General features: G+C 29.8%; 2 protein-coding genes across 2 annotated transcripts; both read left to right on the plus strand.

Moving 5' to 3' along the window:
• Positions 1–4,655: 4,655 nt before the first annotated feature.
• Positions 4,656–6,132, plus strand: LOTGIDRAFT_158804 (hypothetical protein; the record flags this gene model as incomplete). Its single annotated transcript, XM_009052236.1, has 4 exons — positions 4,656–4,690; positions 5,286–5,436; positions 5,701–5,926; positions 6,092–6,132. 4 exons carry the CDS (start codon positions 4,656–4,658, stop codon positions 6,130–6,132), a joined length of 453 nt encoding a protein of 150 aa, XP_009050484.1.
• A 10,077-nt stretch (positions 6,133–16,209) lies between these two features.
• LOTGIDRAFT_114026 (hypothetical protein) lies at positions 16,210–18,567 on the plus strand (the record flags this gene model as incomplete). The annotated part of the gene is made up of 7 exons (XM_009052237.1): positions 16,210–16,289; positions 16,470–16,534; positions 16,845–17,145; positions 17,449–17,527; positions 17,765–17,839; positions 18,122–18,212; positions 18,440–18,567. Coding segments are annotated over 7 exons (819 nt in total), but the record flags the coding sequence as incomplete, so codon positions are not given.
• Positions 18,568–18,589: the final 22 nt, after the last annotated feature.

Raw genomic sequence — 18,589 nt, forward strand, 5'->3', positions numbered from 1 at the left:
AGAAAGAAAAAAGTTTTACTTCCATCCGATAGTTTTTGTCAAAGCAAATCCTGGCAAATGTTTACAAATAAAGACACAAAAAATACTTTCAAGTCGGAGTTTGCACTGATTTACCTGGTATATATCTATATTTTTAAAGTACAGCACAGTTAATTTCAAATCCAGATATTACCGATATCAAGACGTCAGCTATTATAACTTACCAAAACGTAGAATAAATAGAGACCATAATTAAACGATCACTCTATCATGATATATATCAAATTGACTACGAATAACTATCTCGGGAAATTCATACAATTTATATTATTTCATTTTAATTGTTGTATTTAAAGTTTATTATATTAATTATTTGATTGAAGTTTCTAATATTGTATCAAAATCTTATCTTATAATGGACTACGTTGCGCAGGTGGAACCCCCGAACCACAAACAAAGCTTTAAAGCCCCGCCTTCCATACAATGTGTGCTATGCTGCAAGCTATATAAAAAATCCCCGAATAGTTGGAAATCTGAAACGAGTACACTAAAGCCACTGTCCTGTCCCCATTAGCCCAACCTGTGGTAAGAAAGTTACACGTAAAACTACTTCAGCGTGGTGAAGATACAGCCAGCACAGACTCGAGTTCATGCCACATTATGTCAAGATGTTATGCCAAATTACGTGAATAGTAAAATATAGTATCATGTTCACTACATCAAATATGATAAAAAGAAAGGTTATGAACTCTATTTGGCAGTTCGAGGTATCCAAATGTAGGGTACATGATAATGTCTCTTTTAAAGGTCAAATGTACCGATAACAATAATCATAATACAACTTGACATAGCTCTTAATGATCCCAACAGTGATTACGAAAAGATTTTAATTTATAAAACTCATGTAACCATAATCTTTCCAAAATAGGGTTGAATACCCTTCACACTCACAGTACATTCACACTGATCAACATAATGACCAATAATATTAACTATAGCTGTCTGTGTATATTGTAAATTGCCAAGAGCATCATTCCAGATCGTTATGCACTAGTCAAGATAATCAATCCAGGCTGATGTCTACTGTAAATTGTTATGCACTAGTCAAGATAATCATTCCAGACTGATGTCTATTGTAAATTGTTATGCACTAATCAAGGTAATCATTCCAGGCTGATGTCTACTGTAAATTGTTATGCACTAATCAAGGTAATCATTCCAGGCTGATGTCTATTGTAAATTTTTATGTACTAGCCAAGACAATCATTCCAGGCTGATGACTATTGTAAATCGTTATGCACTAGTCAAGATAATCATTCCAGGCTGATGTCTATTGTAAATTGTTATGCACTAGTCAAGATAATCATTCCAGGCTGATGTCTATTGCAAATTGTTATGCACTAGTCAAGACAATCATTCCAGGCTGATGTCTATTGTAAATTGTTATGCACTAGTCAAGATAATCATTCCAGGCTGATGTCTATTGTAAATTTTTATGTATTAGCCAAGACAATCATTCCAGGCTGATGTCTATTGTAAATTGTTATGCACTAATCAAGGTAATCATTCCAGGCTGATGTCTACTGTAAATTGTTATGCACTAATCAAGGTAATCATTCCAGGCTGATGTCTATTGTAAATCGTTATGCACTAGTCAAGATAATCATTCCAGGCTGATGTCTATTGTAAATTGTTATGCACTAGCCAAGACCATCATTCCAGACTGATGTCTATTGTAAATTGTTATGCACTAGTCAAGACAATCATTCCAGACTGATGTCTATTGTAAATTGTTATGCACTAGCCAAGTCCATCATTCCAGACTGATGTCTATTGTAAATTGCTATGTACTAGTCAAGACAATCATTCCAGGCTGATGTCTATTGCAAATTGTTATGCACTAGTCAAGATAATTATTCCAGGCTGATGTCTATTGTAAATTTTTATGTACTAGCCAAGACAATCATTCCAGATTGATGTCTATTGTAAATTGTTATGTACTAGCCAAGACCATCATTCCAGACTGATGTCTATTGTAAATTTTTATGCACTGGCCAAGACCATCATTCCAGACTGATGTCTATTGTAAATTATTATGCACTAGTCAAGATAATCATTCCAGACTGATGTCTATTGCAAATTGTTATGCACTAGTCAAGACAATCATTCCAGGCTGATGTCTATTGTAAATTGTTATGCACTAGTCAAGACAATCATTCCAGGCTGATGTCTATTGTAAATTGTTATGCACTAGCCAAGACAATCATTCCAGACTGATGTCTATTGTAAATTGTTATGCACTAGCCAAGTCCATCATTTCAGACTGATGTCTATTGTAAATTGTTATGCACTAGTCAAGATAATCATTCCAGACTGATGTCTATTGTAAATTGTTATGCACTAGCCAAGTCCATCATTCCAGACTGATGTCTATTGCAAATTGTTATGCACTAGTCAAGACAATCATTCCAGGCTGATGTCTATTGTAAATTGTTATGCACTAGTCAAGACAATCATTCCAGGCTGATGTCTATTGTAAATTGTTATGCACTAGCCAAGTCCATCATTCCAGACTGATGTCTATTGCAAATTGTTATGCACTAGTCAAGACAATCATTCCAGGCTGATGTCTATTGTAAATTGTTATGAACTAGTCAAGATAATCATTCCAGGCTGATGTCTATTGTAAATTGTTATGCACTAGTCGAGACAATCTTTCCAGGCTGATGTCTAGACAATCATTCCAGACTGATGTCTATTGCAAATTGTTATGCACTAGTCAAGACAATCATTCCAGACTGATGTCTATCGCAAATTGTTATGCACTAGTCAAGACAATCTTTCCAGACTGATGTCTATTGTAAATTGTTATGTACTAGACAAGACAATCATTCCAGACTGATGTCTATTGAAAATTGTTATGCACTAGTCAAGACAATCATTCCAGGCTGATGTCTATTGTAAATTGTTATGTATTAAGCAGCACATTAGTACTAAACTTCTGTCTTCTATAAACTGTTAAATACTAACAAAATAAAATCAAAGACTTTAGAATGCTGTCTATTGTAAATTGGTATATATTATTAACCAAGGCTATTAACTAGTCTAATATCTATTGTAAATTGTTACATATTCAATCAGACAATACTAGACTTATATCTTATATAGAAATTATTAAACTGGGATCTCTTTAAAGCTGAACCAAGCCATTTATCTCTACATGAATGTATCACACGATGTTCTAAATGATAAAAAGACTAATTAAATACCATTATCAAGAAATTTATCTAAAAAGTGGGTTTTTAATTGATAATTTATCATTAATGATTATCAATGATTATGAGCGGTTGATAATTGTGATTAAAATCGCCTGTTTTTACACAATAATCATTGAGAAGTAGGGCCTACTTGATCCAGATGACAAAATGTTGGTCAAGTTGTTTAAGTAGTTCTAAGCATCACCAGTTCAACTCAGCTCAGTTGCTACCATTAGGTCATCTGGTAGTTTCTGGGGTTTCGCAATTAAAGCATGTATTCAGAAATTGCAATAATTCTGAATATTTGTTGGAGTCGAATCATGTTTTTATTAAACTATTGACAGATATATGTCATATATTCATGCCATTAAAATCATCTTAAGTATGGTCATTGACGACTAACAGTTAGTTTTTTTATGATGCAATATTTATTTTCCAAATATCATAGTAAAATTATGCCTATTCTATCTTACATCAAGATTTTAAATCAAAGGTATAGATTTCTGTACAAAGTCAACCAACAATGACACTAATCCCATTTCAGAAAATTCTTTTAATTTCTATTTTTACTAGAAACTGTTTACAATCGGGATGAAGGTTAAATCATTTTTGTGACTGTTACTAACCTAAATGTCAGATCTGTTTTTACAGATATCTCTTTGAGTAGCGTCAGAACATAAGACACGATTACAGATTCTCTTCGTCTCAGAGGTGAAAAGTTTAATTTACCTCAGTTTGTTCCAAATCAAAATCTTTGCAGCTCAATAACATCAACAAAAAACACAAGGGAGATATATTTTATTATTGAAGTAGACTAGTGTGTCATGCCATAATTTGTTAAGTTAGATGATGAGGAGAATATTTGACATGAGTCACTTTGTTTGCTGGCAATGGTATAATTATGTTGTGTTGGCTGTTAGAGAGCTAGTTGTGCAACTGCACTGAATACTTATCAAAGGGAAACAACTTCATCTTACACAAGATTGATTCACATTCAGACAACATCGAACAGACTGCTGAAAAGGATATAAAGCGATTTTCTAATTTTACATATACATATATCTATATATGAAAGCATGGATTTGCAACATTCCATTTTTCAATAATTAGGCGTATAAATGGAGCTTACAATTCCTCTAAACTGTTGTATAATACAATTATCACAAAAATGCCTTTATATAAAATATCATAAACCCAATAAATGGCGTTTGCGCTGGTGACTTAAGCAGTTTATAAATGTTTAAGTACACAATATCTTTCTCTGACTAATTTTATTTGTTAATTAAACATGTTCTGTTGTTGTCTGAACAATCATTTAAATTGGAGTTGCGTCCCATTATAGACCAATAGAATAATATTGACACGCCCCCTTATACGAAAATTAGTATTCTGACTCTGGATAACTTGTAAACAAAAAAGATGGCGGATGCAAGAACTGAAGAGATTGGGAAAAGGTGACATGTTTTGACTAAAAGCTGATTTTTCATCGTCTTTACTACAATATAAGTCAAATGATTCAGTAGTTAAAGGCAATAGTGTCATATCTTCACAAAACCCAACAGCATGATTGTTCTTCATTCTTGAAAATATATAAAGAACTTCAAGTTGCCATGAGTCTCATGAGATGCAGACATCCTTTCTTGCCTTGGCTTTTCACCAGACCGATTCCAAGTAGGCCTAACTTAGTATTAGCAAGAGAACATCACCAAGAGAACTAAATCACAGAACCTAACCTTAGGTCCTTAGACCCTTTTCTTTCAGTGAATAAAGTCACTGTAAAAAATCTAAGGTTGATAGATCTAATTAGTAATAAGTTATATAATGGCCAAATATCTCATCATATCACAATTTGCTGACACAGAATTATCAAAATAAAGAATCAAGTATTTACAGGTTCTATTTGTTGAATATCTAGGTATAGCTTAGATTTTTTCATCGATGACAGCAATTATTTGTCTCTGGGATTTAAAAGTTTTTACATTGTCAATGCAAGGCTTTGGGCCCTGTGATTTTATTAATGTGTAAAAGTATGCAACCATTTTTTTACAGTGTAACCTGCTCTTCATTATTAATGGGATTAAAGTCGACTGTAGAGGGACTATTAGCAAATCAAAGTATCAATGTATGGAATATATATGGTGGATTAAATAGAGTTTGTAAACATGTTGAAGATATTTTACTGCATAGAATTAAATTACAGGTTTGTTTATGAAACTTTAACTTAAATTTCAGTGGCTATTACCCACATGTAAACTCTTAAAATAGATATTGTTGTTTTCATTCAGGCCAATTGATTTTATAGTTTCTGTAGGCCCAAATGTTGTTTATGTGTTTACTAATAAAGAGTTGAATAAGCCAACAATTGGCCACCCTGGATGTTACACATAGACAAAGCTGTGTTATTATTGGGAAAGCATGTTATGATGACTTTTGGTATATCTAGAGAATTTTATTTTTTTGACAGGAAGAAAAAGCAGATGACAATCAAGTTAGTTATTGGAAATTTATACAAGAATTAAAATGGTTGAATCCTACATTAGGACCAAAGATAGAACTAATTATTAGATGTAATGAAAGTAAACAAGATAGGTGTTTACATTGGTTACGTGATAGTTTAAATGATCATACATTATCATCGCAATTACATACATTAGTCTGTAATAAACAGCATTTATATCAACACTATTATGGTAGGTGTCTTTTGTATATTTATTTGTCTGAAAGGATGCATGCTTAAACATTATTCAGACAGGGAAAGTGAAGATAAAAATGAAATGAGAGATTTCTAGTTTGAAGCATATTTTAAGAGATTATTTGATTTTCTCACTTCTGAAGACCATTTACATATATTTTAGACCCAAATCAACCTCTGAAAATGCTGATAGTTGCTATTTAACTATTATTACATATGTTACAATGTCTCAATTGGAGAGAGATTAGACACATATTTTAATGATTTTTCCACATATGTATTGAAATAAAGATAAGGTGCTGTGTCAAGTCATCTGCTATGATATATGTACCAACGATTATGAAATCATGGGACCCTAACGCTCTTATTAACTGCCGGTTAGTCAGTTAGTGAAATTTTATCAGGGCAGTGGCATACTCTTCAAATGTATTTTATAGCTCTTTAACATAACATGCCCAGTTAGTAGCTTTGAGGACGTTGATTTTTCTTCTTATCAAAACGAATAGTTCTATGTGAGTCCATTTGGCCTACAATGAGTTGAAGATCTGACTTGTGTTTTCAACTGAATAAGAGAAAAGCTTTACTTTGATGAAAGACAAGATTCATCTGTCTGTCTGTCAGTATGTTTTCATATAGATGTGCCTTTGAACTATAGTATGTTATTGGTCTAGAATTATTATCAAGTTAGTATATGTTAATATATTGTATATTGCTATGCTGGTACACACAATATGCTATGTAAATTTATATCAGATATTCCAATAGTTTATTGATTGTAGTTATAAAGGTTAAAACTCAATGAGATCTTAGTTTTTCTCTTAGTTAATCAACTATTAGAACAGAGGTAAAACAGTAAAGAGATTTATATGTATTTTTCTGATTATTTTGTTTCAAGTCAAGAGAACTCTTGGTTCCTTCAAGAGAACTCTTGGTTCCTTTCAGCAGAAATCTGAACTTGTTGGCATTTCCAGGTATTTGTTGTAGTTGAGTATGGCATGCCAGTATTTGTTTAATCTCTCATACAGTTCATAGCCAGTCTTTCGAACTGGCTCTATCCTAAATTCATCCAATCTTTAGTACAATGGAACACTGAAACAAACAAAAAAATAATAAGAAGGCAGCCTTTATAAATGTAAATATTGGCCAGAATTTTCACAATTTTTTTAATGAATAGTTGATTACATTGAAAATAGGGCTTAAAACATGACAGAAATTATATGTTTGATTCTATTAGAGTGAAACTTGATATGCATAGTATCATGTCAATTAGTGAATTCAATTTTTGCAAAATTCTTGAGTTATTGGCCTGATTGGAAATAAAACTTAAAACACATAATTTGGCTTTGCTTTGATATTTCTATTTCATAACTATTCATCAATCTATCTAAAGGTGAAATTTTTATATAAATGTGATTGAAAGTAGTCAAGTAGGCTATAACCTGGTCACTACCAAAACGGTCACTTTTTTTGTTGATTATGTATGGTTCACTGATCAGGACCAATAACCTCATATAACCTTATTATTGTGGATGGTGAAAAATGCCCTTCCTTTGGTCCATCACATGAGTATATTTATAAAGCTAATCTAATTTACATATGTAAATTTTGGTCTTATTAAGTAAAGAATGTTTACTTCATGTGGGTAATTTGTAAAACTGGTATATTTTGAATTTTGTATTATTAATGGGACGTCAGGGTATTTTAAACTTACCGTTGTTATTGATATATAGAGTTGAAGATTGACGCAGAATGTTACACTTCTTCATAATTTCGTTTATGGATTGACCCATTTAGAATTGGTAAGGACTATTTAATTGATTATTACATTTAAGATATAAATGCTACCAAAATTCAATTGCGTTTTGCTAATAATTTGTGAAAAATTTCACATCTACAGTATAATTTGTTATAAAATTATCATTATTGATTATCTCTTGCTCAATCTAAATTTGCAGTTTAATATTTATCTGGGACAAATTTACTAATCAAAGTTTAATGAATATTTAAAGTGATATGTTATCTATTCTGACAAGATCTAAATAGAGAGTATAAAAGGTCCATGAACTAAGTATGCAAATTTTGTGGTTAACATGCTAGCACAGTATGGCCAATGGCAGTGATCTTTGATTTAAATGTTACTTTAAACAAGGGTATAAAAGTAAAAAAAAAAATGTCTTAAATTTCGGATTTTTTCAATGAAAATCACATTTACAATAAAAAAATTTCAAAATATTTTATGAAATAATTGTACCCTGATGGTGTTTTTTTTTGTTGTTGCTGAAAGTCATGGATGCTCAAAGCCACACAGATCATTTTGCTTTAGGAAGGAGGCTTCAACTCTTCAACAGCCAATTTTCCTGTCACATAATTTGGATTGGTCTGAGATTAAATTAATTCTTCCTGTGCCTGATATAATGGCAGTTTTCTAGGTCAGAATGTGAACTCAGCTGACATGGTGACATCAGTATTTAATATAAATGTATTGAAAATGTTAATAGTTTACTGGGTTTTATTAAACATAATACAATGATATAGATTTCACATTAAATCAAACTCAATGACTCATGAAGAAAGAGCCTGCTTATCTGGGGTAATAGTCTACTAATATATATTGATCCTCTCAATTGAAATAGTTAATACTTACCTTTTATCTGTTAGTACACAAGACAAGGCATTGACATCATTGAGTATTAAGCAGCAGTTAAAGTTGTAATACAGTAAAGTGCCTGTTGTGATGGCAGAGCTATCTTTAAAACAAAGATTTCTGTTTCAACAACCAGTGATTTCTAGTTCTGGCAATGTAAAGTGATTTTCTATCTCTTTCAGCCTTTTTAATTTTTTTATAGAATATCTCATCTCTGCCAAAAGGCAAAATTCGGTTTAGTTTTCAGTAAGGAGTGTCTTCTTCCCATATCATATTACCCCTGGAGTATAAAATTGAAATACAATCAGTGTTTTAGTGAATTTTTCAAATAGGAATAACAATGAGTGATTGGGGTGTAAAGAATAACACATCTTTTATTCTCTTAAATTTAATGTGATATACCCATCTGTTACATAATACATAGATGATATTGCAGCAATTGTCATTTCTCTGTAATATTAGATTCTAATTGGATTCTGAAGAATATGTTTCTGAAAGAGTTGAATAATTTGTTAGAATAACATCTATCATTCATATCACATGTAGGATATTGCAGTAATTGTAGGTGAATATGGTGTGATATGACAATAAAACAATACATGTAGATGGTATGGTGTTGTGAGAACATTGTGTGAAACAGATGGCAGTATTTTATTATCCACAGACATATTGTCATAGTGATAAATATCAGTCTTTTCCTAGACATCATTGTGTCAAATACTACTGCTGTATAAGGGTAAATTACCATGTGAAAAGTGACTATAACAGTATTTCATACAGTGGTAATTTCAGGAGAGGTGCAGAATTTTGATGTGATCTCATGTTATTTAATACAATAAATACAAATTTGATATACAGTATTATTACAGTACTTATACCTAATATGTGATATATTCAGTTGGCTTATATTCAAATCATTTTGGTAAGATTTTTCTTTCTATGATATGAATTTTTATTTAATTTTGTTAAACAATAGCCTAAGAGGCATGGAATTAAATATCTCCTCAACAAGTAGTTATGTTGTCAATCAGAGCTACAGAGCTAGATGTTACATCTGAACTTATTATGCCATGTTAATCTGGATTAATAATTATAAATGATAAGATTATTTTTATGATAAACCTCTTATGAAATCATATATTTGTTTATTCGATCACTTTGTAATAATGAGAGTTCAAGTAAGATTTACGAAGAAAAATTGTTTTAGCTACAGATTATTATAATTTGTTTGTAATCAGATTTTAGTTCAATGACATGCCAGTTGTCTCTTTATGTTTTACAAATATGAAAAATGTACGTTATAATATATTTCAATAATCTGACCATCTGACCAAAAATTTATAATATTTTACATCGTACTATACAAATTTTGTAAAATAACTAAAAACCTGTGCTCAAATTTCCTTGTAAATTGCTCAAAAGCTAGTTTATGATATATTGACAAAGTTTTTGACTTGTCAACCAAGAAAATAGATATGACAGTTGATGTCAAATTATAATTGATGTGTCATATATTTGAATTATAATTGAAGTTGTGGACATTATTAGGTTTTAAAATCATATTGCATGGTATGATTGTTTAAGTTTCAAATATTCCTTTAGGTTCAAATATTGAGTATAACTAATAGTAGTATTTTATGGAAGAAAACTGTCATTGATTTATGGACTTTGTGGTTTGTATTGGAATGTAACAGGTGGATGAATAATACAATATGTTAGTTTAAATGTTAAAGTGTCATGACCATTTTACATAGATTGCGGTTGAGTTACTTAGTTAAATCTAGATTCCAGTCAGTTAATGACATGCATGCTTAAAAAATCAGTACCCTCATTTCTAGAGTCAAAATCTTTGTCTTAATTTAAACATATAAGAATCTTGTTCATGTTGTTGCTTCTTTGATAGAAATACTTGGCAATGATCCTTTAAATTCAACAATTTGAGGTATTTTGTTTGCCTTTTTGTTCAATACATCACTATAGTGTAGAGAAACATGTGTTTTGTCATTATGATAGTTATTGTATTATATAAGTGTTTATATTGTGTTTTGTAGATGATGGGTTTCTATGTAATGAAGAATATTTCCAGGCTATGTTAGTATGCTTAAAATCAGTAGAACTCAATCAGGTTACTTTATTAGCTGATATTTCACCAAACCTAGTAAGTATTGTATAGCTTTGAAGAAATGTGGAGGCTATATGTTTCACCTCATCATTGTATATACAAACATCATTGTATCAATTGATTTATTCTAGTTCATTTAGTTAATATTATTTTGTATGAAGCTGTGAATTTTTATCAAATTGATATGCACTTTTGGTGGTTGGTTGTACTCATGTATTATGAGTTTCACCTTGGGTTGTGTTAAAGAAATGTGTGTATTGTAAATGGCAAACATCATATGAATATTCATTACCCAATCCATCATACCAGCTACAGTTGAACACAGTATAAAAATTAATATTTTTGGATGTCTAGAAGAGAAAATGGTTGTTAACGGCTCTCCTCCTAAAACTAAAAGTAACATGTTTATCTTAGTTTAAATAATATGTTTATTCCATTCCAGTTAAATAATTTTCCAAAGAAGAAAACACATATCAGAAGTACTTCCTTACCAATCAATAACCTTAAAGGTCACAGTATTTTAGATGATCATGACCACACAATGTTAGATCATGCTAGTCTTATGGCGCTGGCGCCACCATTTGCTTCACCTCCAAAATCCGGTATTTTTAATGTTTCCATGACAGGAGAACAGGCATTTCCTGTAGTTCTTACATTGTGTGAGTAATTCCCTTGTTATTATTTCTTACTTGCCAAGATTATGACTTTACTATTAGAAATATCATTCATGATTATTTATAGTGGTATTGTTATCAAGTCAAGTTTTTTCTGGGAATTTAAGGAACTGCAGTCATTAATAGAAGTTTGCAGAGTTCCTTATGCACATACCTAAACCATACATGATATAAGTTGGTATTCTAAGACTACATGTAGACTAGAACATACTGATTGTCTTGTAACAATATTTTTTATATGTTATTTTCAGCTTCAAGTCCTGAAGAGAACAGAGAAACTGCTAAACTAGCTTTAAGAAATGTATTACGGAAATCAGGAGGGGAATCACCTACAGAACCATCCTCTGATTTTAGTTTTTATGACAAGCGAAATCTGATCCCTTATTGAATATAGAATTTCCACCTACTCCCAAACATACTGATGATTCTGTTTTCACCTTTGATAGAAATTTCAATCAAACTCTGTCGTCAAAACAACCTGTAAGAAAATGTCTATCTGAAGAAATCAGATCCCGAACTAATTCTCAGGATCCAGTTGACAGTTCACTTACTCAATCTGTATTAGATAATGAAAAACTTTTATCTGAAACTAAAACTAACGTTAATAATTCTGGAAAATCATTGTTGGTTAAAAATACTCATAAAAGATCAAGGTCAGATCTAAGTGGTATCAGCATCAAATCTCATTCTAATCAGTCATTGGTGGAAAGTTCTGATCAAGAGGCTCATTCAGACTCTACATTGGTTGACACAACTAATTCAACAGATGTGTATGATACAGGTAAGTGTAACCAATGCAACATTCAATGCTTAAGATTGATTTTCAACGTATTTACCAATGTATGAGAGCAAAAGTCAATTTGAAAGTATACTTATGATATAAAGAAACATCATATATTTTAGACATAATTATGTACCATTTATTGGCCAACTAATCACTTCCACTTCTGAGAGTGAAAATCTGACATCTTATGTATCTCAATGAAAAATTTAACACTCTTTTGTCATTGTTTCCAGTAACTTTTCATTTCATTGTTTTTAAACCAGATGTTAGTTTTTCATTTATAAAATGGATAAGACACTAAATCAAGGTTCAGATTTTCTTACATAGTGGCATTTAATGTTCAATATTTAAACTCTACATACACTTTTCATAAAGACTATAGTTTATGAATACATGTACAAAAATTTGTATTATTCTGCTTTCTAGCTAAGTCATTACAATATATATTTATGGTTTTGTTGTGATATCTTTGTAGGATGGAATCGTGTAGATGGTATATTACAACCACCAACACAGGGACAGTCTTTAATGAGTTATCTCTCTTCTCAAGATTTTCATACTTGTGCTAATCTTGATAAGGTATTTATTATTTATTTCATCTTAATTAGTGAATCTTTTCATTATCCCATCTAAACCTTCACTGTACTAATTTCCATTTAAACAGCCTTAACATTAGTGAGCACTGCTTTAACCCTGTGCAAGTGCCTTCTGTTGAATAGTCACCCGTTACCTTTCAACCACCCTAATCTTTGTCTTAACAACAAATGAAGTTTAAGTTTACATCAATGCATGTACCTATTGCCCATATGCTCAAACTACCAAATAGAAACAGAAAAGAAATCATTTTCCAATTTTTTTTTTATCATTTCAGGAAAATGCCCATTTTAGTATATCTGAAGCTTTGATAGCAGCTATTGAACAGATGAAATGGAATCATGTTATAAGACCATCAAAAGATTCTGATATTGAGGAAGAATCAGATGAAGAAATTCAACAACTTAGACAACGTATTAGAATTAGACGTAGAGAACGATTATCAGAGGTATAGATCACTTTTATGTTTTGGACATCAAACTTTTACTGCTCCAAAGACCTTTTCTTCTATACAGATAGACCTATGAAGGAGAAACTTGGTTTTGATGCAGTTATGCTTTATACAATCTTGATTGGTTTTTGTAAGGGCAGTAATTTGAAAACCATGTTTTAAGATATACTTAATATTCATACTGATACTACTATATATCATTCAGATATCAACAAGACTGGTTAAAACTATAAACTTTATATTTTAGAAAGCAAGAGGATTTCCTGCTTATAGTGATGGAAGAACAGACAGTAAGATATCTATTCTTTTAAATATCTTTCCTTTTAGCTTTGTAATTTTATGTGTAATGTTGTTTTGTTTTTTCTTCTAGGATGGCTTCACATTATTTGAAAATCTAGCCTTTTAGTCTCATAACAAGTGAATATATAAATGTGAAGCCACCCTAGAATGTTCTAAATGTTTCTTGTTTCTGTATATTTAAGTAATTATTTTGAACACCCTTTCTTTTATAGTATATATCTTTGGTTGAATATCAAGTCCACTGATTCTAAAATCCTTTGAATTTAAACTTGTTACAAAGTGCTGCATAATCTGGATTATCCAATTTTCATTGAGTTTTGATGCATCTAAACTGTTTTTTTTCGAATTTTGTATATGACTACCTGCTAAGCATCTATGAAAAGAGCCCCCAATGTAATATAGTTACATCTAATATAGACCTCTATTAATTTGTAAAATATATATAGTGTTATTTTATAATATATTTCATATATATGTATCATTATTTATATATTATATTATTATTTATACCAGCTACTCCTAGTGCCAGTACATCACCATTTAGTTCACCATATGAATGTTCTAGTCAGTCAGGTGTGTTTCTATTCTCTATCATTGTTATTATTTTATTTCTTTTTTCTTGTTTAGCATGTGTTTTTGAGTATTTATTATTTCATGGATAAAGTGATGTGATTATTCAATCTTCAAATATATATGTTTTGTTTCGTCTATTGACTGTGACAAAACCAAACACTTTTAGTAAGATTGAAGAGGGACAAGTAAATTATTATGATAACAATTTACAACTTTGTTAATGACTTAAAATGTAATTCTATTTTTAGATAGTTCTGATTCTAGTGAAGAGGTGGATGATGAAGAAATAGAACTCAATTGTAAGTTTGTATGACTTTGTTATTTTTAAATGGTTTAATTGATAGGTATAAAAATGATTCATTATCTGTTCAGTAAATGGTAGTTAAAGAAAAAAATTAAGATACAAATTCTTTCAATTTTTAATGACTAATTTATTTGTGAATATTCAATATATCCCTTGTTATGTCCAACCATGTGAATCAGTCATTCAGACCTAGCAAGCACATCTACCTATCAACAACCCAGATCATTGTCACTACCTAAATGTCATCAGAAATCACTCTAAATCCAATATTTTCATAGAGATAAGAATTTTTAAACTGATAACTATCTCCTCGGTTTGTAATCTGTATCATTGTAGTACATGGAGAAAGTAGAAGTAATTTAACATCATTATCAAACAGTGGACTTTCATTATCTATGGCATCATTATATTCAGGTACATCATTATAAAATATCATTTATTTATTGTAATATCATTTATCTTATAAAATATCATTTATCTTATAAAATAAAATATCATTTATCTTATAAAATATCATTTATCTTATAAAATATCATTTATCTTATAAAATATCATTTTTCTTATAAAATATCATTTATCTTATAAAATATCATTTATCTTATAAAATATCATTTATCTTATAAAATATCATTTATCTTATAAAATATCATTTTTCTTATAAAATATCATTTATCTTATAAAATATCATTTATCTTATAAAATATCATTTATCTTATAAAAAAATTTTTTTTATTTTTCCTTTTAAAATTTCACTTATCTTATCAAATGTATTTCATTTATGTATTTAATTTATGCTATGAAATTTCATATATCTCTATTGTTTATCCTCTATAGATCTCATAATATTTGTAGTATAAAATAGTATACTATTTATCATAATTTATTGTCTTATACAATATGATTTATCTGTTAGTTATAAAATACCATAGATCTCCTATTGAACTATACATATAAACTCAGCACATCTTTGTAGTGTAGTTCACAGTATCTAGATCCAATTTATTTTTTGTAATACATTTCTAATCTTCTTCTACAAAACTGCCATGTATTCACTTGAAAACATATAAGATAATACCACTTGACACAAATTCATACTAAGCAGGTGGCTACAATAGTGCAGGTGATTTTTATGTAACTTATTTGTTTTTATGTTGTTATAGATGCTGATCTCCATAGAAGTAATAGCTCAAATGATCGCTCAACGTAAGTTTTGAAGTTCTTGTCTGACTATTCAGATATATTTGGCTAAACTTTAAAAAGAGATCTATATCATTTCAAACACATTCTTTCAATTGCAATGTTGACAACTGTGAAGATGATTTGACTGAACATAGTATTAAATCCTAGTTTTTGAGCAAGAATATATTCCCTTTCATATGTGTATATTATATTATTTGTAGATTAAATCAAGAAGGATCCTATGTATCAGCAGAATCAGTAGCCATATCATTGATTAAAAAATTCTCTGAGAAAAAACTACCTAAAGCATCTGATTTAGAATGGCTAGTATCAGAGAAGGATGCTCCTCAAGCTGTAAGTATTATACAAAACATTGTTTGATAGATTAAACATTTATAAACTGTTTATTGTATAATTGTGAATATATTGTGCGCCCCTTTCTTATCCTGGAATAAATCTTTCATCTTAATTAATATTATAATAAGATAAATGGATAAATTTTTGTGTATTTAAGAAAGTTGAATAGACAAATAATAAAATTGTGGTTACTTTAGGGCAACTTATTCATATTCATTCTATTACAGTTACTGCCCTTACCTAAATCTTACCCTGTGTCTCCTGATGATGGTGAAAATTCTGATTTATTAAAATCTAGTATCCAGACTAGACTACGAGGAAATCTAGAATGGGCCCCACCTCGTGCTCAGATTATCTTCAATATTCATCCAACACCAAAGTAAGTATTCACATTTCACCTTTGACATCATTGTTGCAGCTATAACCAGGCTAGTCTTTAAATTATTTTGAGTTATTATTTTTCATATCATAAACAATGGATTGATTCAGAATTCCAAAGCAATATTTTAGCATACATGTATATAGTTGATTTCCTTACAACATTATTTTATTTGTATAGGAGAAATGTTATATTAGCTAAACAGAACTACAGATGTGCTGGGTGTGGAATGAAAGTAGAATTAGGTATTGTATTAGTATTGATAATCTTAATGTACTAATGTATATGGATGTGTTCATGTGAGTAATTTTGTCATTCCATACACAGGCAATTGGAATGCAATCAGTTAACTTTTGGCAGATTTGAATTTGTATGAACTGTCAAATTAAAATTTCAAATTTTCAAATTGGAGAATGAATCAAGATAATTTCAAATATACTAGATTTTAGATTTTTAATTCAAGTTAAAACCATCTAAACTAAATAACTTTAATCCAGTTATAGAACTTGTTTCATGATGTTGACCTTTATTTAACTTTTTATTTTTTTGTTTCAGATTACATAAAGAGATTTCGTTACTGTGAATACTTAGGGAAATATTTTTGTCAGTGTTGTCATAGCAACCAATTACAATACATACCTGGTAGAATAATACGGAAATGGGATTTTACAAAGTATCCAGTTTCTAACTTTGCTCGTGATGTTTTGACTAGATTATGTAAAGACCCTCTATTTAATATAGGAGATATAAATCCATCTATCTATCGGAAATCTAAAACTCTAGAAACTATTCGAGATTTAAGAAAACAACTATATCATCTTTATTCTTTTCTTAAAGTTTGCAAAACTGGTTTTAGGTAAGTTTTCCCAAAGATTATTATATTCCACCTAAAATATCATGTTGTTTCTCAGTAAAAGCCTGTCTTCCATCACCAATTGTGACTCTCCATGACTCTTATTTACAGTAGATGATGTTGAAAAAAAAAACAATTTTAATGAGTCAAGGCAAGGTCTATAATTGTGCAAATTGAAGATGAGATTGGAAGTATGAAGGAACTGGTAAAAGAAGATGTCTAAATATCATAGAATGATGAGTTATTTTGACAATTATTATCTTGGTAGATATAGATATGTTATAGAAATAATTATGTTTGTTGTAGTCTTTTAGAAGATATAGAGAAACTACCACGACATTGGTCAGAAGACAGTTATATATACTCACTACAAGATTTATTAAATGTAAGCTATTTCTTTATGAAGATATAAAGAAGAAATTGGATTTCCAAAACAATTTCTGTATTATATATTAATTTGTAAGAAAATCAATGAAAAATGATGATGACACTAAAGTTTGTCTGGTTTCAGACCCACTAATGGGAGATACATGTTTCAGAATCTATAATCAAGAATGTCTACCCTGCTTGTATTGTCCATTAGTAACATTATATTAATAAAAAAAATATACTATATTTTTAGGTTAAAAATGGTAGTATGTTAAACCAGTTAAAGAATATAGTATCAACTAGTTTATCACATGTTGACTCTTGCCAGGTTAGTGTGTATTTCCACATACAAGAGGAACAGCAAACAAAGTTACATTGTGTCGTTCAGTGTTTTAACAAGTGTTGAGATATATACTTTAAAAATGACTGAAAAGTTTTGTCAACTAATAGAGACATTGCCCTTTTGTTGTAATAAATATACCATACATACAACTTTCAAAAAGTTGCAATAATGAACATAAAATAATTTTATAAATGTACATGAATAATACTCTTCACTAGTATTATCAATAAGATTAACACTATTAACTATTGTTGTATTTAATTGTAGTTTTGTCAAGGTATGGGTTTTATTTGTGAAATGTGTCATGAAAACGATGTTATTTTTCCTTTTCAACTCAATAAAATATCTACATGTTCTGGTAGGGTACATAATAATGTCTTATTATAATAATAATATATGTCTATTTTATTAAATTTATATCTGGTTCTGTCTCAGATATGTTTTGTTTTTTTAAAGTATAAATTAGTTCCTAATTTTTTGGAAATATGTTCAGATTTACAATTTAAGAAATGTTATATGGGTTCTCTAAAATGAATGTTTTTCATGTGATGTTATTCTTATATATATTTATTATTTTTATTTCAGACTGCCATTCTTGCTATCATAAAGAATGTTTCGTGCCTGATAAATGCTCTAAATGTGCAAGAATTGAAGCAAGGTTAGTTATGTATCAACTCATAGACGAATACCTGATTCATCAGATTGTCACATAACATCATCTCCCTTAACATATCA

Source organism: Lottia gigantea, assembly GCF_000327385.1.
Source record: "Lottia gigantea unplaced genomic scaffold LOTGIsca_18, whole genome shotgun sequence".
Taxonomy (NCBI): Eukaryota; Metazoa; Mollusca; class Gastropoda; family Lottiidae; genus Lottia; species Lottia gigantea.